Genomic DNA, 25,933 nt, shown 5'->3' with positions numbered 1-25,933 from the left:
TGTGACGCACACCGCCTTCCTCCGTGCCAGCTTCTCTGGCAGAGCTAATTCCACACAGGGAACAGAGGTGCTGGGTAAGAAGGTCTGGAGGAGGGAAAGGGAAAGTTTTTATTTTACCTAAACTAAGATGAGTCTCCTTAAAAGGACCAGACTCCCAAATCAGAAAGATCTTTTTAAAAATGTCAGGGTTTAAAAAAAAGTTTTTAAAAATTTTAAATAAAAAGGTAAAAATTCAAAAATAAAAAGTTTTAAAGTAAAAAAAAATTTTGAACTTAAAATAATAAAAACAAAAGTAAATTTTAAAAATGCCAGGGACCCATTTGAGACCTCACAGAAACTGGAAGAGCTCCAGCCTGGATGACTGTTGGATGCTAATGTTGTCTCTCCCCCAGGTTCCCCCACCTCAACCTCACAGCAAATATTCTAAAACTACCAACACTTTGACTAACTGCTCTGGGAGTCACCAGAATCCCGACGCTTTAGTGCATGGTATGTTACATGCAATCATCCTTGTAAATGGGACCAAAGTTGTCTTGTTCTAGTATGTTCTGAATAAAATCGAAGTGATTTGCTACATTGGATTCAAAAGGAAAGTACTGATCAAATAAAAGAAAAAAACTCTAAAAATAAGTTGCTTAACAAGACAGATTGTGTGTCCTTCATATTGTCTTTAAGAGTTTCCGTTAAGGAAAGGCTGTAAGCGGCGCGTCTACCAGCGGGGAGGTTCTAACAGTTTCTACTCCCGTGAAGGAACTCTGACACCACCGCCGGGTCATAATCACCCAGGTCCTCCCACATGGGGAGGGTCAGGTGACTCGCTCTGGCCAATGATCGCGAGCGACGTCCCTCCCGACTGAAGCAGGGTCCCTGGGTGATGCTGTCTTGCCTTCTGAAGGAGGCGGCCGCGAGACTGCAAGACTGTGAGGGGGAGCCCCTTTCCTGCCGGGCGCAGTGAGGGAGGCGCAAATCTGTGAAGCCACAGGTGGGGGAACAGCGCGCTGCTGAGGCCTGAAACCTCACGGGCCCTGAGCAATCCGTGTACGAGCTCAGACCGTGGCCCTGGCCACGCACAGGAGGATAAACGTGGGTGTCTTCAGAGGTGGGAGAGGGGAGACGCAAAGGGGTCCAACCAATGCTTGAACTCAGGAGAATGAATCAAGGGGAGAGTGGGAAGCACAGAACAGGGTCTCTCAGCCAAAACGGCCAAGGCTAAAACACAGCTAAGAGCCACACACCCAAACCCTCCTCCCGGATGAGTCCACCTCAGCAGCGAGCTAAGGTTCCGACTGTCATGACAAGGCGCTCAGCCGCAGCCTGCCTCCAGGGCTGCCGGCCTCGGCAGCATCGCAGGCACGCCCTCTTGTTAATTCACAGAGTTGCTGTTCCACACGTGAAAAATACGTAGCCGCTACTGACAGCAGCCACCTAAGAGGACAAGCAGGACGAGCCGCCTTCATTCCGACCAGGACCGTGCCCCCCAGAGCCGGAGGCCGCTAATCCCACACACAGATGAGCCCCAAGTCATTTTTCCTGCTGCTGTTTGAAATTCCGTCTTAACGTATTTATGAAACTCTGTAATCTAGTTAACGCGGGAGCACGTGCCCCTCCAAATACCCCTGTTCCTGCCATCACACTGATGCCCTCTTAACAGAAGACACGGAAATGGAGTCCCGTCTCTAATCGAATATTCTAGCTTAATGAAATCCCCTTCAAACACTGACAAATGCTTGCTTGCCTACTGATCCGTTTTATCTCTTTGATAGGATGAGCAGATATTACAGCCCTATGACTAAAAAAAAAAAAAATTAAGTGCTTTCACTGATAAATACAAATGTCCCGGCTGAGTAATACAGACAGAGGGGTGATGGCCAGGATGCCCCCTCCGAGTCACGCACAAGTTGGTTCTCATCTCTGAGAACAGCTCAGCTCCCCAGATGCTCCCTCCTGTAGGAACACCCAGGAGAGAGGGAGGGAGAAGGGGTCCAACGAGAGCCAGTTCAGTGATCAGCAAAGACTGGGCGCTGGATGAGTAACAATCTAAAACTTAAATTTGTTTTACCCATCTTTCTGAAGACTGAAAACAGGATAACTTTTATTATTATTTTTTAACCCTTAGTGGTTGAAAGAGACCCTCCTCGGGAGCCATAACCTCAAAGACGACACATGGAAAGACCAAGGGGAGGCATTTAAACTTCATGACCCTCGGGAACGTCCAGGGGTCGCTGCCCAGCATCCACGCCCCTTCCTTCACCCGAGGCCCAGGCCAGGAAGACCCCAGCACGGCAGCTCCGAGCCCCAGCCGGGTGAGCTCCTGCCACTCACCCCCCCACCACTCGTCCAGTTCACACGCCTGCTCCCACCCCGGCCGCCTGTCCACTCTGGGCCTGGGATCCGGCTACCACCCTGACTGTCCTCTCCCCGCTCTGGAAACCTCAACAGTCCTGCTCACTCAGCAGGTTCAAGGCCACAAGACCTTCCCCAAAGCTGAGCCTTCCAACTCGTCACCAACAGTGACCGTCACCACCGTCCCTGTTACAGTCTGCTCCTCCCCCCACGTCCAGCTGCGGCCCCCTCCCAGACAGGCCCCGGGTCTGGAAACCTCTCTCCACCAGCCCTCCGGCTGCAGGACCCCAAACTCCGCCCAGGTGAGGAGGGGCCTCCCGACGGGCTGCCCCGCCCACTCCTGCCACTTGGGTTTAGGTCCCCACGCAGCCGCGGCTGTGTGGTCCCTTCAGCGGAAACTCTGATCAGGCCAGCTCCCTCTTGAGAACCTGTGTTGGCTCCCCCACCACGACTTTCGGGCTCAGGAACGGAGATCTTCAACCTGGTCTGAGGCCTGCCGGCGGCCGTGCCGACCTCGCCTGCCTCCTCTGCCCTGTGCAGACACTGCAGAGCCCGAGGGCCCTTCTGGGTCCAGGACACACAGGGCTCCCTCCCCAGGGCTGTGTCCACGCTGGCTTCTGACTCAGGAGGCTCTTCCTTCTTTTCTCACCTAGACAGTCCACACGCTCTAGAGCTCAAGTACTTCCCTGGGTGAGATTTCCGTGACCCCAGACTAGGTCAGAGCCCCATGGTCTCTCTGTGCGCACACAGGATGACGGGACCATCACCAGAGGGATGAGCAGAGTCTCAGAGGTGAGGGTGGGGTGACAGGAAGTTTCCACGGAGCAGACGTCTAAAATTTCAGACCCCGTTCTAAGAGAATCCCCCCAAACTTGTCATACTAATATTCAAATAGCTGTCTGATGAGTTCACATTTCGAAAACAAGAGGTGAGAGGTGGCCTAAGGACAGAGCAGAAAGGAACTAAAATAAAGAATTAAGACATCTGCATGGAGGACACACAGCTTTGGAGCAGATGTCAAGAATTTGGACACAAGAATATAGGAACAGTTTTCAATAAGCTGATTATCAGAAGTACAACAAAGGTACCAACTGATATCACTTTCAGCAAAACCTCCCCTTCAAATGTTATCAAAAAATCTATAAATACTGAAGTTAGAGGCCCACTTAAGTAACACCCCAAGTCTGAGTCTGGTGAACAGATACAAGGACACAACCAAGGCCAAGAGAAGCCCAATCTGTGCTGGGTAAACACTGCCCAGCTCTGGGCAAGCCCAGCAGAATCGAGCCCTCAGCTCAGAAGTACGGACAGGCAGGTACCAGAGCACACAGACAGTTACAAACCTGCCTGCCAGGCCCAGGGTAGGGCAGGAGAAAAGGACACTCCAAGAAAGTAAAAGGCCGGGATTGCTGTTTTAAATAGAAATCTGCTCCATGCACCTTTGAAGCCTCTTCTGAACGTGTGCGAGGCGTGACTGCACTTGCTTCACAGCATCTTTATACAACCCCCAGGATGTACGACAGGAAATTAAGGGGCATGTTCTTACAGATACCTGTCTACGTTTTATTATGATGGATTCAGGAGGGGGGCCCTGGGGAGGGAAGAACATCTGGATCCAAGCTGTAAAAATGGCTTTAAAAAAAAAAAAAAAAAACCCACGAAGAATTTACCTTTTAAAAACTTTTTGGATGAAATACCACAAAAATCCATGTGATGAAAAGAATAAAGTGAATAACCTCCCCAAAAAAGAATGTGTATGTGTGTATATATATACACACATATACACACACATATGTATAACTGAATCATTTTGTGTATATATATGTGCACGTATGTATAACTGAGTCATTTTGTGTGTATATATATGTGTGTGCACGTATGTATAACTGAATCATTTTGTGTATATATATGTGCACGTATGTATAACTGAGTCATTTTGTGTGTATATATGTATGTGTGTGCACGTATGTATAACTGAGTCATTTTGTGTATATATATGTGCACGTATGTATAACTGAGTCATTTTGCTATACAGCAGTATTAACACTGTAAGTCAACTGTACTTCAATTAAAATTGTTTTAAATAATTTCAAAACAAAGCAACAAATATAAACCTAGCCCCAGTCACTTAGTTGTAAGATTCGTAACCTGAGAGAAACACCTGTCCTCAGCGGCCGTGGCAGTTACAGAAGAAACGTGTCGTCTGTCAAGTGCTCAACACTGGGCCATATGCAGGCCATGCTCAGTAAGTGTTATCATAGTTACTATCACTCCCAGCAAACTAGCTCAGTACCTGGGGAGAATACGTACGGAATACATAATTAGACGAGTAGATGGACGGTAGCCAGCACAGATGTAAGTCTCAGGGCCTTAACATCAACCATAAGATGTAAAACTTCACAAAGGTCAGCTTTCTTAGGGGCGGGGCAGAGAGACAGAATGGGGACAGTAATGGAAATTTTAAAGGTCAAATTTGCAGACAGGATTTGTGCATGCAAAGGCATGCAGTCCTATAAACTCAAAGTAATCCTAGGGCTCTATCTAGCTCAAAGGATTGTAAGCAAGCTTTCCAAAAAAAAAAAGATAATAAATCACAACTATCCTCCCTTTAGGGCTTCTCTCCTCTCCCTCAGCTGCTCTGAACAGTTTTAGGAATACGGCATCCTGACTTGTGGCCATCAAGATCTCCTCTCCTACATGAGTCTGGATCCCACCGCCACCGAGGATCACTGGGGTCAGCTCAGTCGCTCGTCATGCCGGCTCTTTGCGACCCCATGAACCGCAGCACGCCAGGCCTCCCTGTCCATCACCAACTCCCGGACTCCACCCAAATTCATGTCCATTGAGCCCATGATGCCATCCAACCATCTCATCCTCTGTCGTCCCCTTCTCCTCCTGCCCTCAATCTTTCCCAGCATCAGAGTCTTTTCCATCTGATGGCTCTTCGCATCAGGTGGCCAAAGTACTGGAGCTTCAGCTTCAGCATCAGTCCTACCAGTGAACACCCAGGACTGATCTCCTCTAGGATGGACTGGTTGGATATCCTTGCAGAGCACTGGGATCAAGGTACCATTATTTCAGCATATGGTTACTACAAGATAAAGTGCAAAGTTCTTCTCCCAGTATTTTTATTTTCTCTCCAGATTAGAAAGGGGCTCCAGAGTCATTATTTGGGTCACAGAACTCTGTAAAATGCCACAAAACCAAAACGCAACTCAAATACCAGATTTCAACTGTAAGGCATTCACATAAGTTAGACCATTAAAAAAAAAATCACTTGGACCCAACAGAAGCCAGAAAATTAACATTTTACATGCTGCCAATCAAGAAAAACATCAAGAAAGGATCAGGGGACTTTTTTTTCAATCCTAAATCAACTCAACTCCTGGCTGAAGGCCAGTCCCCAGCAACCAGTGGTTTGTTTTGCATGAAACTTTCAGCATTTCAATGATAATATTTTTAGAAAAAAATTCAGCACTGTGGATTATTTTCCCGAGACATTGTGCTTCCAGGGAATGATTAAAGGAGGGGACATACAAACACGGGGCTGGGGGCAGCGCCGCAGCAGGTCAACAGCTGGCAGGACACTAGGAGGCAGGCAGCCTGGGGTGGGGCTCGGCCTCCCCGTCCACTCCAATCACCACTGCACAGCGGCCACTTGGAGCCTGGGCTGAGGATTCTGACACCGAAAGACCAATATTATCTGACAGCAGCTGGCAGGAATGCCACATGCTTGCTACCCCTCAAAAGAATCCAACGTCCCCAGTGCAAAGTGAAAGAAACACGTCAGTCGCTCAGTCGTGTCTGATCCTTTTTGACGGCATGGACTGCAGCCCACCAGGCTCCTCTGTCCATGCGATTCTCCAGGCAAGAATACTGGGGTCGGTTGCCATGCCCTTCTCCAGAGGATCTTCCCTACCCAGGGATCGAACCCAGGTCTCCTGCATTGCAGGCAGATTCTGAGCCACAAGGGAAGCCTCCTGCCCTCAACTGCAAAGAGGGATCTAAACCAAGGTTACCTAACCTCCAGTCTAGTGCTCATTTGTCACAGGAAGGACTCTTAATTTTTACACTTTAACTTATACATGCTGACTTTTTATATACTCTTTAGTGCTCCGTGTGTAAGTCAAATTATCCAGTTATAAACTCCCTGATAAGACTCAGAGGGTCTGCTCACTCTTAGGAGAACCCTCGTCCGTATCAGCAGCTCATACACGGTTCTGCCCACAGTGGACCCAGGAGCTGACAGTCTTCTTTCTCCGAAGGGGAAGACACTGAATTCGCTTCTCACAGGCTTATTCTCTGTGCCCCGCCATGTTTCAGTGCACAAAAATAACTATAAAGCCCAATTTTGATCTTGTATTGGATACTGAGATCAGGAATAAACAGACCACATACATAGTTGTGTGGGGGAGGTTTAGACAAGAAAATGACTATATAACAATTCAATTAGTAATTATTTCCACCGCCCACAGACAGACACACCCACACATACACACACACCTCTTGCCCACAGAAGTACTGGGTAAAACTAAAATTTGCATAGAGGTGTAAGGCACACCGTACACTTAAGAAAAAACCCCCGACAACCTAGTTTCCCACAAGCAGCACGCAGTCCCTGTTTCCAGGTCGTGTACCACGCCCTGTAAAACTTCACTAGTTCAACTGGCTTATGTTCATTTCTCCGTTTTGGATACTTTGATAGAAAAACCTCATTTAAGGTCTTTCCACATTAATATATGTGTGAGTAACATGCATGTGACCTTAAAAAGGCATCTGAAACTATAAACCCAAACTGAACTCAAATCCAGTGGGACCTCTGGATCCAGGTGCCAGTTTGCAGAAAGCACAGAGGAATATGAAGTGCTATGAGCATGCAATTAACAGGATTCTGACCGTGGGAAAGTCTACAGGTCCCAAAGCCCAGGGACGCCCCCAGATAGTGAAAGGGGCGTGAAAGAGGAAGCTGTAGATTAGAAGAGACTTAAGGACATTTCCAGTTATTTTAAGTGTGCAAGATGAAACTACAGTGTCTGTGGAAAACCACGGAGCAAAACTAAACCAGAAGAAATGAAGAGAAGTGATGATCTAAAAGTCACAGCGGCAGTTCCTCTGGGGGAAAAAATGAGGAGAGGGGCGGACTAGCGAGCTCATCCGCTAGACCCGGGGGTGGCTGCAGCAACGCGGGCCGTGTGGCCATCCACAGACCACGCATTTTCTGTGGGGTTTAATACATCTGCATCTTATTCTACAATGAAAGGCTTAAAAGGGTATGATCTGATTTACTCCCTCAGGATTCTCTAAGGCTGAACTCTGCTACCACAGCCACTAACAACAGCAAGGAGATCAAACCAGTCAATCCTAAGAGAAATCAACTCTGAATATTCACTGCAAAGACAGATGCTGAAGCTGCAATACTTTGGCCACCTGATGCAAAGAGCCAACTCATTGGAAAAGACCCTGATGCTGGGAGAGATTGAGAGAAGGAGAAGAAAGGGGTGAATGAAGATGAGATGGCTGCATGGCATCACTGACTCAATGGACAAGAGTTTGAGCAAACTCTGGGAGATGGTGAAGGACAGGGAAGCCTGGCGTGCTGCAGTCCATGGGGTCATAAAGAGTCAGACAAGACTTAGCAACTGAACAACAAGATTCAACTTTAAAAATAAATTGCAACGAAAAATTCGGTTCCACATTTCAAGGGCCCGACAAGCAGACATTGCTGATGATGACACAACAAGACAACGCTGATTACAGAGCATTCCCAGCATCACACAAAGTACTGGACGACAGCCCAGAGAACAAGTTGGCTTTCCAGATCAAGCTGAATTCCTAGATCATCTTCCCCGAAAAATCCTTGCAGATGCAGGAGACCCTTGGCCTCCAGGGGCTTCCATTCTTACGATTCTGCTTGTAGGTAAGATTCGTGGCAAAAAAGAACAAGATGAACTCAGTGACAACCTCTGAGCACCCACAGTGGCCACAAGCAGACCCCCCCAGCTTGTCACTGCCCAGGGAAACCAAGAGGAATAAAAAAGGAGGGGTCGACTCATTACCAAGGAAGACATCTGACTGCACCATGCGTGACCAGACACAACACACCCACACAACCTGAACAAAAAGTGACTGACCTCCGAGGCTAAAAATTAGATGGACTGTGGGATCGTATACAGCAGGATCTAGTGCCTGATGATCTGAGGTGGAGCTGACGTAATAACAACAGAGATAAAGTACACAATAACTGTGATGCCCCCGAATCATCCTGAAACCGCCCCCAACTCCCATCCGTGGAAAACTGGCTCCCATGAAACCGGTCCCTGGTGCCAAGCACGCGGACCACTGCTACATGGGGCCTTACGACAGAAAGAGCGCATCAGTGGGAAACTGGTGAAAATTCAAATGAGCTCTACGTTAATACTGTACCAACGTGAACTTCCTGCTCCTCATAATCACACCATGGTTATGTAAGATGTTAATACTGGAGGAGTTCGAGCGAGCTCCAGGAGCTGGTGAGGGACAGGGAAGCCTGGCGCGCTCCAGTCCGTGGGGTCACAAAGGGTCGGACACGACTGAGCGACTGAGCTGAACTGAATACTGGGGGAAGTGAGATAGATAGGGATACTCCCTGTACCATTTTTCAACTTTCCAGTGTCTAGAATTAGTTCAAAAGTTTGAAAGAAAACTGTTTCTTCCAAAGATTTAAGGATCTGGATGATAAAAAGCTTTCATTAGAGTCAAGTGTAGTTCAGTCACTTGAGGGCGAAGTAAGGTCTATAGGTCTCAAAGCCCAAGGACGCACCCAGATAAGGAAACGGGGATGAAAGAGGAAACTGTAGATTAAGAGACTTAAGGACATTTCCAGTTACTTGAAATGTGCAAGGTAAAACTACAGGGGCTGTGGACAACCACGTGACAGAACTAGAAAAGGTGCCCAGACCTGACGGATCTAACAGTCACACGAGTAGTTACTTGGAGGAGGAAACTCGTGCTGAACTGACTGTCCGCACTCACCGCCCCACTGCAGAGTCAAAGGCTTTCTCAGAAAAGTGAGCTGAATTTGAAAAGGAAGGCTATTATTCAAAGCAGGCAACAACTCCCATCTAACAGCAGTCACAAAGGATAAAAAAGATGGCCTAGAAATTCCCCACTCCTAAGTCCTAGCAGATCTTCAAAATCATTCATATATACATATAAAATCATCAGTGATAATGTACTTAGGATTTCCTAACTTTAAATTTGGTTCAAAGACTCTTGGAGCAATAAAGATGTCTAAGAGCTATGATAGGGAAACTGACCAAGGTGGGGGGTTGGGGGGAGAAACCAACATTTTTGGCTCATTTTTAAAGCAACTTAGAAATCTAGGACATAAAGAAAATTTTCCATGGAGCATTTACAAGACTTACGTTGTATCTGGATTTAGAAAATACTGAAAAAGGTATGCATAAGGCCATGCTTCATTTCCGTTTCATCATGCTGTGTATTTTCTGAATTTATGTATTTCTAAGATCAGAACCTCAAGTCAGGACTCCCCTGAAGGTCCAGGGGCTAAGACTCCATGCTCCCAGGGCAGGGGGCCCGGGATCCAACCCTGGTCAGGGAAATAGATCCTACATGCTGCAACTAAAACACCCTCACAGCCAAATAAATAATTTTTTAAAAAGAAAAAAAAAGAATAAGAACCTCAAGTCAACACTGAAACTAAGATTTGACTTCTATATTTATACCACTGTTGAGAAATAATTTCAATTCTAACAACGGAGTTACTTGTACTATAGAAAACAAAACAAAATAACAAACTTTATGGTTATACTCAGTCACCCTTCAAATCTTGCTTGGGGGGGGGGGCTACTAAAATCTGTACACTTAAAAGATTAATACTATTGCATTTGTACATGCATACTTTAAGTGTAAAGTCAGCTCCGCTGTAACATCTCAGTGTAAGATTAAAACCCGAGGGCAGGAGAAGAGGGAGGCAGAGGCTGAGATGGCTGGATGGCATCCCTGACTCGACGGACGTGAGTTTGAGCAAATCTCAGGAGACACTGAAGGACAGGGAAGCCTGGCGTGCTGCAGTCCACGCTGGTGCCAGGAGCCGGACACAACTCAACGAGTGAACAACAACGACCAAGAGCAGACTAAGCAGCTCAGGGGAGTAGCTCGCTTCCAAAGAACCAAGAGGAGCTAAAATCAAAAAGACCAAAGTCAAAAAATATGTGATTTCAAGGACAGCAGTTTTCCCTGCCTGTGAATTCTCATTCAATACAGAGCCTCATGCATTCTCGACGCTTTAAAGAGGTCTTTGTTACTGCGTGTGTGCTCAGCTGTGTTGGATTCTCTGCTGCCCCGTGGACTGTAGCCCGCCAGGCTCCTCTGTCCGTGGGATTCTCCAGGCAAGAGTACTGGAGCGGAATGCCATTTCCTACTCCAGATCCTTCTGTTATTACCAGACTAGCAATCTAAATTATGAAAGATAAATGTACAATCTTTACTCAATAAAACTCCCAGGCTTCAGAGTACAATGCCCACTTGTCTCCAAAAGGCACTGCCATTTTTCAAAGGCAATAAAAGGAATCCAGTGCCTGCTTTGTTTGCAGATTTCCTCATGCTTTAACACTGAGATTCCTGGACGAGTACTGAGACTCGCCGGTTGTAGAATTAAGGTTTAAGACTGCAGAGGACACAAAGTACAAAGGTCTGTGAGCTACCAGGAAGCAGGAAGGGGTCACGGGCACAATCGCTGCACAAGCTGGGTGTGCAGACAGGCCTGTGGCTGGGACTACACACAGCGTGGCCGCCGCGGGGCCAGCTCCACCGCTGGAAAGTCGAGGGACCTCAGTCACACAGCCTCCACCATCCCTCCCCACTTTGAATTCCAAGACCAAGGCTCTTCTTGATCTTGTAACTACAGAATCCACCAAGGAGGTCAAGGTCAGTACATAAATGCACATGGATTCAGATGATTAACCTACATTTAAATAGAAGCGTGTTTTTTTTTTTTTAGAAGCGTGTTTTTAATTACAGATACATAATAATAAATCTAATGGTTAGGAGCGCTATCTAGCTTCTTAGTGACTAAAATCTTGCCCATCTGATACAAATCTATTCTACTGCAATTTTTTCTTTTTTTTAATTCTAAGTCTCCACAGAGTTTCAGACAAAGTATACAGAACATCGAATAAAACCAACAGGACAGGGACACATAGGGAAACAAAAGCTACAAGTTGATGCATTTTCAGAATTTGGGATAAAACTTGGGACTTCAATTAATCTTCCACCGTTAAGCAAGTTACGCAAGCACTCTGCTCAGAATGAGTCTATCACAGGTAACGTCATGAATTCTGAGTTTATGCTTTCATTGATCATGATGTGTGTGTTACACCTCTCACCATCATATTAAGTGAACCCAGGAGGCCCAGAACCTCACCCAGTGAGTCAGCCACTGATCTCTAGTACCTCTGCCATTTACCTTAATTACTCCACAGCATTGTTCATTTTAGACAACCATGGAAGTCTCAAACATGAACTGCTCCAGCTCCCACTCAACAACTAATCTTTATAAAATGTGATTTTGCAAGTTAATTTGCATCACACGAACACAGACTCAACTCAGCCATCAGGTGCTGTGATGCTTGGCGGCACAGACGAACAAAGGGAAAACGTCAGCCCTTACGCCGAACTTGACCTTGGACCTAGAGAATAAATATCAGTCCTACCTGCTTCTGAACCGCCATCCAGAAATTAAAGCAGAAGAGTGATAGAGTGCTCCATGTTAATAAGTCCCTCAGAAACTGATACGCAGAAACTAACGGCAAACTAAAGCAACGAAAATCACTGTAGTGATCAAAAGTGACTTGAGACATTTTAGTCACTTAGTGAGCAGCATGTGAAAAAGTTAGGTTTCCTCAAAAGATTTCAGTCAGGTGTATGACCTGCTGTGTATTTTACATGGATGACCGACAAGGCCCTTGTGTCCCGTGCAGGGGACTCCGTTCCATGTTAGGCTGCAGCCTGCAGGGGAGGGGCGCGGGGGAGAATGAACACACATACCCCTGCGGCTGAGATCCTTGCTGTCCACCTGAAACTGTCACCTGCCACGGCGCTCTGAACCCCACCCCGATGTAGAAGTTCAAAGTTAAAAAATCAGGTATCACGACCCACATGATCATTTTGTAACCTGGATTCTCCAGGCAAGAATACTGGAGTGGGTCGCCATTCTTGTCTCCAGCGGATCTTCCCGACCCAGGGTTTGAACTCGCGTCTCTTGGCTCTCCTGCATTGCCAGGCTGATTTTTTACCACTAGCACCACCTGGGAAACCTGCCTACTAATGTTAAACATCCATATGTGACTTCTCATGATTATAACTGCATTAAGCACCTTTGAGAACAAAAAGTATGATTTAAACTACTCCCTACACTGTAAATAGTCAAGAATCAAGCTGCAAGTTTCAAAGTTTTAAAAGGGAAACATCTCCCATTTCCACCTTTTAAGGCAGTTACCTATAGTTGCAGGCATTAATTCAACAAGAAGAGGAAAACAATTGAAGCTCATTTAACTTCAAAACAAATCCAAGCAAACTAAGGAAAACCTTTACAGGCATGAGCATAGCTTTCCTGAACCAATGCGTTTTATTCCAATTACAACAAACAGCAACACAAATCATACTTTATTAAAAAACATGACAGAAGGAAAATCGAGTGAAAACTACTCACGGTACAGCGTCAGAAAAAGCTGTTCTGCAATGAGGACTTTCTGCAATGAAACAGCTGTTTACTCCATCAGCCTGTTCTCCAGGCCAGACGACGGGGGGCCAGGCCTTAGCCTTTGCCCAGCACCCAGCCCTGGGGAAGCGGGCAGGGGCGCCAGCTCCCCGGGCGGCGGGGGCACATGCTAAGTGCACTGTAGCAGCAGTCTGCTGTGAGTCCCTACTTTGCAAATCTGAAGTCGAGCAGAAAGCCCACCTTACGTTCTCACTGGGGTGCCCTGCAGCACCACTTCACCATCCTTTCCCAAGGATTCTGCTTAGGGTTATAATTCTTTCCCAGAGTTTAGCACCACGGAGAAGGAAGCAGTAACCACTGATCGTGAACAGAACAATGGCTGAACAAATATCAATATGCAGTTTTTAAAATACAAAGTGCTACCGGTTTTATATATTATGAATGTTTTATTTCTTTATTATTTCCCTTATTAATGTGTATAAGCCTATTACAACTCAGTGTATCACCTCCAGTCCTAATCTCAAGCCTGCAAAACCCTGCACTTCCAACTGTCATCAACAGTACCAGCTTCAGAAGAGAAAAACAAATATAGTATATTAACGCATATATATGGAACCTAGAAAAATGGTTCTGATGAACCTATTTGCCAGGCGGGAATAGAGATGCTGACTCACTAGAAAAGACCCTGATGCTGGAAAGACTGAAGGCAAAAGAAGGGGGTGACAGAGGATGAGATGGCTCAGTAGCATCACTGACTCACTGGACATGAATCCGAGCCAAGTCCAGGAGATAGTGAAGGACAGGGAAGGCTGGCGTGCTGCAGTTCATGGGGTCGCAAAGAGTCAGACAGGACCCAGCGACTGAAGAACAAGTAAAGACGCATCCCCCCCCCCCCCAGCTCCACTGTCCCGCGAGGGCTGTAACCGAAGTCTGGCAAGGCAGGGGAACCCGAGGGCAGCAGGTCACGGGGTGAGCAGCACAGGGCCCAAACCCACACTGCCCGGTGAGCGGACAGCTCCACCACTCCCCGGCCATGCGACCTCGGGCAAGTCAGCAGCTCCCATGCCTTGGGCTGCTCTTCCGTAAAGTGGGTATAACCCTTGACCTTCTCAGAAGTGCTGGGTGAGAGACTAGCCGCATCACTCCAAGAATCAGTGTCACTAACAGGATAGTTGGCACTTAGGTATTAGATCTCTAGAATAAAATTTTGCTCAGAATTCAGCTGTTGATCAGATCTTCCTCTTATCCCATTTCTTTCACAAGTTGGATCTAAATTTATTTATAGTACTTCTTCAGGTTCTGGGCTTCCACCTTATCTCTTACCTACCTATTTACCCCAGATAACAAGTGACCTTGTATTTCCCCAAATGCCAAAACTAGAGATGTGCAGACATAAGGGGAGAAACACATCAAATGAAGGCATTCAAGATGAACTGCCCGCATACTAATCTCACTTGCTGAACTTGGTCTTAAATAATTCCTAACTTGTGCTGACAATTTATCACATCATTCCCCTCTATTCCATTCCTGGTAGAAATTATTTCCAGAAACCATTTCCCCCTTTGTATAATTTAATAGAGGGTTTCTTTTAATGTAGCTGTAGTAATTTCAACCAGATCTGACTGCTAGGGCCATGCCAACCCTGAAATGTTCATGTCTCAGGATAAGTCTTAACAAGAGGTTTGCTGGGTGGGAAGGGACTCGAAATGAAGGGTTTGTCGTGGAAACTCTGACGGACAGCGGAGGCCAGTGAGGTCTTAATTCTGTGTCACCCAGGCATGCTTCAGTGTTTCCCTTCACGGCGTCATTCTTTCCTCCCCTCACATAAACTGAGGCTCTGTAAGCACCAAAAAGTTTCCGTTTGGCTCTGGAAAGTGCTCTCAGCAGAACTGTTAGAGTCTACACCCGCACTCCACCCCACCACCGGCCTGGCAGAGTCATCAGGACTCATTTCAAAACGATCACATCCTGTGCTTACGGGGGACTTTTGAACAAACAGATCTAAGACGAGAGCTCATGCATGTCCGGCAAGTGGCTGCACTTAACACGAGTTTATCTTTCAACTGACTGACGCCTGCTGAGGGCCCGTAACGCAGCGACGGCAGCTGCCCAGACACCCACGCCAGCACCACCCCACCGCGTGTGAGGACACAGAGACCGTCCAGGTGCAAGAGGGGTAAAACCACCAGCGCCAAGCCGAGCCCCGGATCGCTCTGGGGCATGACTCCGGCTCCGGCTACTAGCAACCCCGAAGCAAAGGATCACCTCAGTGACTGTCAGACACACACCGCTGCTGGTGGAGATTCTTGCCCTGCACTCGAGGCTGGACACGGCTGCGGCCCACCAGAGGCTCTCGTTTAACTTGTGAGGGAGATTCATGGATGCCTGGACACTCCTCAGTCAGAAGGCAGACACAGTACGTGGTTTATTCCTATCATTCTAAATTCAGTAGGTTTAACATTACACAGAGCTTACAGGGACAAACTGGACTTCTCCATTCTATATTTTGATTAAGCACTCTTAGCTATAACAAGCCTACACAGCATATTAAAAAGCGGAGACGTCACTTTGCCAACAAAGGTCCATCTAGTCAAAGCTATGGTTTTTCCAGCAGTCATGTATGGATGTGAGAGTTGGACCATAAAGAAGGCTGACCACCAAAGAATGCATGCTGTTGAACTGTGGTGTTGGAGAAGAATCTTGAGAATCCCCTGGACTGCAAGATCAAACCAGTCAATCCTAAAGGAAATCAACCCTGAATATTCATCGGAAGGACTGACGCTGAAGCTCCAATCCTTTGGCCACCTGATGCAAACAGCTGACTCATTGGGAAAGACCCTGGTACAGGGGAAGATGGAGGGCAGGAGGAGAAGGGGACGACAGAGGATGAGATGGTTGGATGGCATCACTGACTCGATGGGTGTGAGTCTCAGCAAACTCAGGGAGAAAGTGTAGGACAGGGGAGCCTGGCGTGCTGCCATTCATGGGGTCACACAGCGTCGGACACGACTGAGCGACTGAACAACACTTAGCTTCAGAAAGTACTTTTCTCAGTCATCTCAAGATCTCCTCCCAGCTGACATGACTTTGGATTATAAACTAGACTTTAAAAAATAGCAGGCAGGCAGAAGTCATCCTGATCCTTCATACCGTTTAATATTTATATAATCTCATACTCAGCAAATATTTATGTAGTGTCCAATGAGTGCCAGGCACCGCATTAAACGCTGGAGACAGAGAAGGCGGACTCAGTTCTTGCCCTCGGGGCGGGCAGGGGCAACAGACAGGCCGCGCTGCAGGAGGAGGGTCCCATGGCACGGAGGGCAGGAAGGCCTAGGAGGCACCACAGAGGAAGCCTCACAGGTGAGGCGAACCGTCTGGGCCGATTCAGGCGGGGAGAGGAGAGGGATCAAGAGAAAACACTTCCTGGGAAAGGACATCTCAAGCACTTATCTTGGGTGCCGGGAGGAAGGACAGCAGCCTCAGGTGAGCCTGAGAAAGCAAGGACTGAGGAGACACCACGTCCTGGCGAGGAGCCAGGCTCACACCAACAGGGAAGCTCTGCAGGCGAGGAATGCTACTTTGAAAAAACACTCTGGAGGAGGAAAAAAACAAGAAATGAGCGTGCTAAGCGTTAATGTGCCTAAAAACTTAAATGTGAGAGTCTTCCAGGAGAGTGAGACACTCAGGACAGTAAGTCACATTAAAGGAAACGGACATGCCAAATAAACATTTGAGGTTTCTAGTGCTGAGGAGGAGGAGTAACCACTCCACACGCCTCAGCGCTGGCTTGGGGTGCAGTGTGAAGGAAAGCACTTTCACTTAATGTACCGAGCAGCGATTCAGAAAGCCATTAACCAGAAATCATTTCGTAACCAGTTTGCACCAAACGGGAATCCCCAACACCAGTTTTTTTCACTGCGTCTCTGTTTCTAACGAGTAAAAACTGTTAACCCTTCCAAGTGCCCACCTCAATCACACTTTCCTGCATTTTGGGGATTACAGGCAATTTCATCTTTGAAGCTGAAATAAGGCTTTGGTCTGATCTCAGTGCAAAACCTCCAGTTTCAAATTAGACTGGCTCTTACTCGGACTGGTCTTTTTGGAACTCAGATAACCAAGGGTTCATCTATAGTTCACACATCTGCTAACCAGGAGGGCCTTCCTGGTGGCTCTGAGGTAAAGAATCCGCCTGATAATGTAGGAGAGGTGGGTTCCACCCCTGGGTGGGGAAGATCTCCTGGAGGAGGAAATGGCAACCCACTCCAGTGTTCCTGCCTGGAACATCCCATGGACAGAGGAGCCTGGCGGGGCTACAGTTTATGGGGTCACAGAGAACCAGATACAACTTAGCAACTAAACAACAATAAACCAGATTGGGGGGGGGGGAGGGTCCTGAGATGCTGACCTGCTTTGAAATGGAAAATCCTGGCTTCCACTTTGAAAATCAGTGGTTTGTGCGAGAGTCTGGGGGCAGTCAGCCAGCAGGTGGGAAGGGCAGGGGCTGTTAGAGGTGCAGCCCCACCTGGTCTCGGCCCCCAGCCCCTGCCAGCACTGCTGACCACCCTGCGTGGCTCTCAGAACTCTGTTAGAGGTCACCCTCCCTTAGAGAGACCTGGTTTTCTGGAATTCCTCAGCTCCGACAGCTAAAAGGGGAACTGCTTTTCTTCTTCCTTCTTTCAAACATCACCTTTCATTCTCAGAGAATATTGATCAAACACTATCCTGTTCAGGTGAGCTGAAATATCAATCCAGAGACAGGCCTTTAAGGAATGTCATCAGGAAAGCTATAGGGAAAGCTGACTTTAACCCTCAAAGACGGAAAAATACAGAGCTTCCCGGGGCCACAGGTCAAGTTCAGGGCTTGGTGTGTTCTTGGCAGGAAGTGGCTCGAGACTGCACGCCCGCTCAGAGCCGCATCGCAGGCCCCAGAGCGCGAGGAAGCCCCCGCAGACGACCCCACGGCCCTGCTCATCGGCGGGGGTCCGGTCCGATGCAGTTCCTGGAGCGCCGGCTTCTCAGGTGGCACCAGTGGTAAAGAACCCACCTGCCAATGCAGGAGACGCAACAGACACAGGTTGGATCCTGGGTCGGGTGGGGGAGAGCCCCTGGAGGAGGAAATGGCAACCCACCCCAGCATTCGTGCCTGGAGAATCCCATGGACAGAGGAGCCTGGTGGGCCACAGAGAGTCGAACATGACTAAGTGACTTAGCCTGCATTCTGTGGCACACTCAGAGCACCTGGGTGACGTTCACCAAGAGGGAAGGAATAGAAGGAGCAGGGAAGACAGAAGAGGCAGGTTAACCAGATGTAGCGGACTGACCACGCAGGTTTGAGAAGTAGCTCCTGTCACTGTAGTTAGAGAAGTGCATGGGTCTTGCTGACTCGGAGGGAAAGAAAGGTCGGGCTGGCCCCCTCCCGTTTCCAGCAGAGAGAGCAGGAGATAAGCCGCTTTGGCTCCCCGGCCCCAGAGGAAGTGCATCTGCAGCCCTGCTCCAGGACACTGCTGGGGCACACAGGCCGGGCAGGACCAGCTCCCAGCCGGGGACAGGCCTCCTGGGCTTAAAGCTCAGCTTCAGGAACGGCCAGGGCCAGACAAGCTTCCTTCTCGTCCTTTCTTTTCTTAAAAAAGTAGGCAAGGACCAGTTCTCCGCGAGCCTCACAGACATGAAATGAGCACCGAACAGATTGAGCCAACCTACAGAGCAGTAAGCCGATCAAACAAAAAAAGCAAATTCAAGTCCTGCCATCTCAGCTCTACAAAGGAGCGCGCTTGTCTTCATCTCTAAGAACATTAAGGTCCCATGGCTTCCAGATCTACCATGTCCTCCTCTGTGATCCAGGCCCTGGTTCGCAGCACACCCACAGCACGGGATCCCCCGTGTCAGCTGCCCTTGGGGTGCGTGTTTGGGGTCTCCCGGTACCACGACGGGAGGACAGCAGAGTCCAGCAAGGCAAAGTGGGCGTGACCCAGCAGACCTGCAGAAGGTCCCTGCTTCCGTTAATATCTTGGGGAAAGGAAAGTGGGAAATCTTACTTTTTTTGAACACTCTTACAAAATATGCTTTTTAGATAGCATGTTCGGCTCAGTTGTGTCTGACTCTTTGCAGCCCCATGAACTGCAGCCTGCCAGGATTCTCTGTCCACGCACTTTCCCGGGCAAGAATACTGGAGTGGGTTGCCATCTCCTTCTCAATTTCTAAATGGCACAGGTAACAAATCCAGTTGTAAGGACTAAAACTTATTTCTTTCATTTTCCAATTCTTACTTAACATTCACTAGGAAGATGGCACGTGCACTTCAGGCTATCTTACTCCATGAACACGACTCATTTGGAGTGCCTACCGCTCTTAAGCTGAAGTCAACTTGGCTGCAAATACGTCATCTACTGAGCAAAGCAACAGGTTGCATACTAGCAGCTAGAGACACTGCCCCTCCTTCAGTGATGGGGAAGGGATACCAAGCCAGCCCCAGACTCCAGCTGCCATCCCCAGGGCGTGTGCTGCCAGGCGCGGACGAGAACAGTCCGTCTCCTGAATAAGAACGAGTCTGTCAAACTGAGACAACAGGAAGTTAACTTAGGGAACACAGAGAAAACGTAAACATATTCTAAAATGACAAAATGTTAAGACTGAGGCAAGAGGGACATCCCTGGTGGTCCACTGGTCAGGGTCCCGTGCTTCCACTGCAGGGAGCACAGGGCTGATCCCTGGTAGGCGAGCTAAGATCCTGTAAGCTTCGAGGTGTGGCCAAAAAAAAAAAAAAAAAAGGGTGGCAAGCACCAAAATAGGAAAATGCTGGGTAACCACTGGGCAATTAAACAACGGTGACAACCTGAGGGCGGGATGAGGTGGGAGGGACTTTCGGGGGGGGAGATGTGCATGTGCATGGCAGAAACCCATCCGACACAGTAAAGCAATCACCCTCCAGTTAAAAATAAATTAAAATTAAAGCCTGAAAAACACCACTGTCCCGAACTAACATTATCTAAGTTACAACCAACAATAAGGTAGCAGGTGAGTATAGGCCTGCCAGAGTCAAATGCAGATGACACATAGCAATTGTAACAAGCAGTTAGCTCACTGCAGACACACTTATATTTGAGATGGCTTTTGTGAATTAACATGCGTAAATATAATAGGGGAACTCATTAACGGGATCTGGTTTAACTCTTCAAAGCAAAGAAGAGCACAGGGACTTTGTTGGTGGTCCAGTGGCCGGGAGTCCCAGCTTCCACACTGCCCAGGGCACAGCTTCCATCTGGTCGGGGAACTAAGATCCTGCAAGCTGAGAGGCACAGTCCAAAAAAAAAAAAAAACAGAATAGCACACGTTCACTACTATAATTTGGTTTGTAAATCCTCAATTTCAAATGTTAAGGAAGTTCACAGGACAGATAAAAAAAATGGCTAAAATGTGTTGGAAAAAGTGCTTAACCTCACACAGGAGATGAAACTTGAAAGAAGCCTCTCATCTACCAGAGCAAAAATGCAGAGGATTTATTTGCATTATCCAACATTGGTTAAGAGTGAAGAGAAAGTGGTACTCTCACATTGATACTGAAATACAAATTGGAACCTTTCTGGAGAGCAACTTAGCTGTGCTTATTAAAGTTTAAAATGTATCCACACACTTCTAAGTATCTATTGCAGACATGCCTATACTAGAGCCCAAGGATACTGAAAGCTTCATTTGCTAAGAACTTAGAAACAATTAAAATGTCCCTCAGTAGAGACAGGTGAATCAGTTTGATGCTTCCACACATGCAACTAAATAAGGCAGAATTGACATTCTGAGAGAGAAGCATTTCCCCAAACCCACTGCCTACTGCTGGAAAAACGTATAAGAGTGATTGAAAATTCAGATAAAAAGTATGTGCAATTTAGTGAATGCATGGATGTCTGAAGTTATGCCTGAGGGAAAAGAAAACAAGGATACAATTTCATTTTTATATAGTGTTTGTACAATTTACAAGCATCACTTTTATAACTGAGGTAAAAGGGGGCGATGCTGACGTGAGGCCAGTGACCTGCTAATCCACCGAAAGCTCCGCAGACGCTCCCTGGGAACCTACTGGGGTCCTGCCGTGGTCAACACACCCGCTCTCCAATTTCAACAACAAAACCTGCAGGTCTGAAAAGGGTCAACTTTATTATCCCGGATTCTTTATCTGTAGAAAAGGACTGTTTTTTAAATAACATACCCACTTCTTCTTGTACATTATTTAGGACATTTAGTAAATACCTTTCCTTATGAGTTTCCATAGGTCTCCACCCAAGCACATTACCAAAAATGACAAGAGAAGGAAATCACACTGGGCCCGGAATCACAAGGTTACATCCTTAAACTCCATGTTCAAAGGGCTCAAATGCTGCCTCCGAAGCTCAGGCCCACAACGCTGAGAACCGGAAAGAGCCACATTTCCTCCTATCTCTAAGACGCACGCTCACTCTCTTTCAAAGGACTCTCTGGATTGCTCTCCAAATAAGTTTATTCAACAGGGGTGTTAAGCGCAATGTGAAGAAAAGTGGAATGCTGATGGGTAATGCCGCAAAATATCTGCATCTAGAAATGTTTAGGAAACGTATATAAGAAACACATTCACAGTGTGTGGAAGGATTTGAAAGGTGACCAACTTACTAGCACAATTTTAAAGTCATAAAGAGTACACCCTGCGTGTCTCTAATGCGCTTAATATTAAACAGTGTTAGGATAATATTTTCCAGGCTAGAATGTACTTTCCACTTGCCCTAATAAACCGAAGCCCAGATGGGAAATGTAACCAGGACTAAGTAAACATAATATAGAGAGTGAGGAGAGCTAATGACCTAGGATGCCTTCACGAGCAATAAAGCATTTAAAAAAAAAAAAAAAGTTTCAACAAACAGAGTGTATGAAAAGCTGGGCATTTGGAGTGTGTAAAATAAATGCACCTTCAGAGAGGAAATGCGTTTCTGTGGATGCGGCTGAGAGTGTCACAAAGCTGACGTGAGGGAGAGACATGCCTCATGAAGCAGCCTTTAAAACATGCAGACTTGATTCTGGCTGACAATCCGTCATCAAACCCCCCAGGGATCTTACTAGGGTGCTGTATGGCCCACAGTGAGAAGTCCAACCCAGTTCCTAGTAAAAGATGAACCGAAACAGGAAGAACAGCCACACAAACACAAAGCGATTCCATTTTTTCTGAACACCCACACAAAGACAGCAGTTTCTGACAAGAACGTTCTTGGCAAAAAAAAAGTTACAGGAAGGTTTTATTTCCTTGAAGAAAAAGGCAGGTCTATACGCAGATTACCAGGCAATACCAAATGGTGTTCTTCCCCCAGGCCCAAGTTTACAGCCTTCACATTTTGAAAACATCTGAATGTGTTTTTGCTTTTTTATCAAATAAAAGATGACTGGAAACATTGTTCTTGTCTGGAATGCTTATTTCTTGTTGTACTTGAAAATAAAATCCAACATGGCAGCTTACCTTGGCACTGGAAGCCTTGTTTCCCAAACCCCCTGAAAAACAAATAAGAAAAATTTCTTATTTTCTGTTGACACCACATCTTAAGCCAGTTATATGACAAAGCATTCTACAGAAGTAAAAGTTTGCATGTGAAACCCAATGATCTGACAGGAAAACATGCCTAAACAGCTCAAAGTGCAGAGTCAAGTCATCTTTGAAAAGATCTGGCCTCCAAAGTCTCACTGAACTCATTTCAACATATTCAAGGTTCTTGCCAGTTTTTTTTCCCTAACATTTTATTAGTACTTAATTTAAGAACAGACTATAAAAGTTGTCGGCTACGATATCCGAGTAACAAGGAGAACTTTATGGTTAAAAAATCAAATCTACAAAGATGGCTGAATTTGGTCCCTAAAGACCAACTGAAAATCTTTTTGCCCTAAAAACAAACAAGTGGCTTCATCATTTGTTATGATGTATTATTTACCTAGAAATTACCATGTAGCACCACTCTTAACACTAAATTTTGGCTTAATTAAGAGCCAGATTTTACAGTGTCATCCCTATTATTTGCATGTGAGATTATGATCTGATTTTACTGTGAACTAACAGCATTCAAAGCACATTCAGAAGCTATATTGCTCTTGTAAATTACTTTAGAGAATTTACTCTCTAAGCAGAGAACTCCGACATGGACATTAAATTGCAAACACCGTTTCAACGAGGATGAACTACATTAAAATTCTCAGAAGGTTATGAGTCATAATCTCTTGCTTTACATAGCATTTTAAATTTACAAAGCACTTCACATATCTTTATAATTAACTTAGTCACTCCCCACCCCCCAAAAAAATTTAAATGCAAACAGTTTTAAAATATCACTGCTTTAATATTTGAGTTGTAAACTAGGGAAACAGAAGAAAATTGAAAAATTAAAACCACGGCTAGACCTTGCTGGGGAATATTTTCCTGGAACTTCCGAGGGGTTGCTCTGCAGCTAAGTGGAGAAGAGGAGTATCAACTATGGGGAAGAAGAGGACAAGGAGATCTTTATTTCCACTTCATGCTACACCTGGTGACCTAACAGGCCACATCAGTTCACAGGGGCTAACAAATGACAGTGGAAAGTCTTCAGCAAGTCTGGATGTATAGGTTGCAAGTCTGTTTTCTACCTTACCCTCGTCCTGCAAAAGTAATCGGCAGTCTGTTCTGTTTTAATGGAATTTCACAGCTGACACGTGAGGCCGAAGACCTCCCCTTAACTAAATGCAATCTCTCTGCCTTGAGGCTCCAAGAACTGACTTTAAGCAGTCTTGTCTACATTGACCTAGGAGCTCAACCGCGGACTGTGTGGGTGTTCAACTGACTACACCTCGGAAATCATTCAGAGAGGTGGCTCTGCTTTATACATAAGTGTGCTTTGGAGTGGATTTCTAAAAAGAAACGAAGACATTAAGCACCTCATTAGCACATTTGTGGGGTTTCCCTTAAAGATTCCCCCAGGTGTGACCGGTTCAGATAAAGCCATCCTTAAGGGAGAAGTTAAGCACCTATTAATTAGCACGTTTGCGGGACTCGCCCTTGGAGACGGTTTCCCCGTGCGATGCATTCAAGCAGCGTTCTCCCAAGAGCCCCACAAGATCCAGGAGCCACACAACGGCTGGGCAGTCACCCGACGCCGCTCCCCCGGGGGTAGGGGAGTTAAGGAGGCCTAGACGTCTCTGACTTGGGGGGCGGGGGGCTTCCCACATACAGCAGCAAGAGACTGAATGGGTGGAGGTTGTCTGGCAACGCAAGAGGAAAAAAACTAACGCTTCTCCAAGTGAGGCATCTGCACTGCCTTTAGTTTCAGCTTTCTTAAAACAACTGGAGGAGAGGGGTCACCAACCTTTTTAAAGCCAGTCAAAGTCATCACCGTCTCCCCAGAAACAAGCACCGCGCGATTGCCCCCCGGCTTGGCGGGATCGGGGACCCTGCAACCTGTCCGGCAGCCGCGGCGCGTAAAGCGCGGCCCGGGTGACACCGCTGCCTGGAAGTTACCTGGGCTCGGCGGCCGCAGGCCGGTGGCAGCCCCGGGCAGGCCTGTGTCCTCCCGGCCCCGCGCGGCCCGGGTCCGCTCCAGAGGCCGCCCGCGCCCCCGCCCCGCCGGCCGGCCGGCCGGCCGGCCGCCGCCCTCCCCGCGCCCGCCTCAACAGTTTGCCGCCGCTCCTCCCGGCTCGCGGGCCCGGCCCGGGGAGAGGTCCGCGCGCGCGGCGGGGCCCGGGCAGCCTCCCGGGGCCGCCCTCCGAGTCTCCGGCCCGGGGAGACGTCCGCGCCCCGCCCGGGGTCCCGCCGGGAGCGGACTCTCCGCGGGGCCGATGGCGGCGCCGGGCGAGCCCGGGGGCGGCGCGCACCCACCAGATGAAGTCGGTGCAGTGGCTGCAGAAGGTGGGCTGCTTGAAGAAGCGCGCGATGAAGCGGTGGTTCTTCACCTCGTGCACGTTCTTCTGCCTCAGCGCCCCTTTGCGGGCGAAGCGGTTGGCCACGTCCTGTGGCGCCGCCGGCTCGGCGGCCGGGAAGACGTCAGCCATGGTCCCCCGCCACCTCCTGCCGCGCCGGGTGCGGGCGGCGGCCGAGGGCGGCCGGGAGCCGAGCGGGCGCGGAGCGGAGCGGAGCCGCGGGCTCGCTGTGGCCGCTCGGCTCTGACGGCGGTGCCGGCGCTCGCGCTTCCTAGTCGGGCGGCGGGGGCGGCCCGCCCACCGCGCATGCCCGAGCGCGGCCCGGCAGACAGGGCGGGGGCGCGCGGGGAGGCCGGGCGCGCGCTGAGAGGCCCGGGGACGCGCGAGGAGGGAGGGCGGGGCCGCGCGGGCCGGGGCCGCGCTGGCGGGCCGGGGCGGGGGCGCGCAGGGGGGCGGGGACGCACGGGAGGGCGGGGGCGCGCGCGGAGGGAGCCGGCGGCCCCGCGGCCCCGCGGCCCCCGAGCCACCCAGGAAGCGCCCTCTCCCGTTCCCCCGGGTTGGCCGGGCTCCTCCCTCCCGCGCTCTGCTCCTCCCGCCTCAGGCGCAGCCCCGCGTCCCGGGCCGGCTCCTGGCCGCGCCCCCTTCCAGGACCCAGCGCGGTCCCGGGACGGACACTCGCGCCGCTCTGAGGCTCAGCCCCTCCGCGGCCTGCACCCTGTGCCGCCTGCGGCCCCGCTCCCTATGGACACGTCCGATGTGTCGAGACGGCTAGGGGACCTGTCCTGGCTGTTCACCCCGTTACCCGTTGGCTACCACGCTTACAGCGTGGGTGATCAGGTCTTCTTGACTTTACAAGCCCCGAGCCTTAATTTAGACACGGTTTTGCAGCCTAAAGCTGATGACTGCCCTACAGGCAGGTGCCGAGCACAGCCAGTTTCTAAACTGCAGAGTGAAACCGCTCCGTGAAAGCGTGGCTGG

At 48.5% G+C, this 25,933-nt stretch overlaps 1 protein-coding gene across 4 annotated transcripts in view; it reads right to left on the bottom strand.

Annotated features, from left to right (window-relative positions):
- PRKCA (protein kinase C alpha) overlaps positions 1-25,250 on the bottom strand; it is a 292,204-nt gene extending 266,954 nt beyond the window's left edge. Inside the window, exons 1-2 of one of the 4 annotated variants that reach the window (XM_043905764.1) lie at positions 24,915-25,250; positions 22,539-22,570 (exon numbers count right to left, since the gene is read on the bottom strand). In XM_043905764.1, the coding sequence (XP_043761699.1) occupies positions 22,539-22,570; positions 24,915-25,087 (205 nt within the window). In that variant the 5' untranslated portion in view covers positions 25,088-25,250. The remainder of the gene's footprint in view (positions 1-22,538; positions 22,571-24,914) is intronic. The other 3 variants (XM_043905761.1, XM_043905762.1, XM_043905763.1) reach the window with 3 other exon arrangements.
- Between the last annotated feature and the right edge of the window lie 683 nt (positions 25,251-25,933).

This window comes from Cervus elaphus, chromosome 5, assembly GCF_910594005.1.
Source record: "Cervus elaphus chromosome 5, mCerEla1.1, whole genome shotgun sequence".
Taxonomy (NCBI): Eukaryota; Metazoa; Chordata; class Mammalia; order Artiodactyla; family Cervidae; genus Cervus; species Cervus elaphus.
Note: the sequence above shows the minus strand (reverse complement) of the source record. Positions and strands in the feature narration are given on the sequence as shown.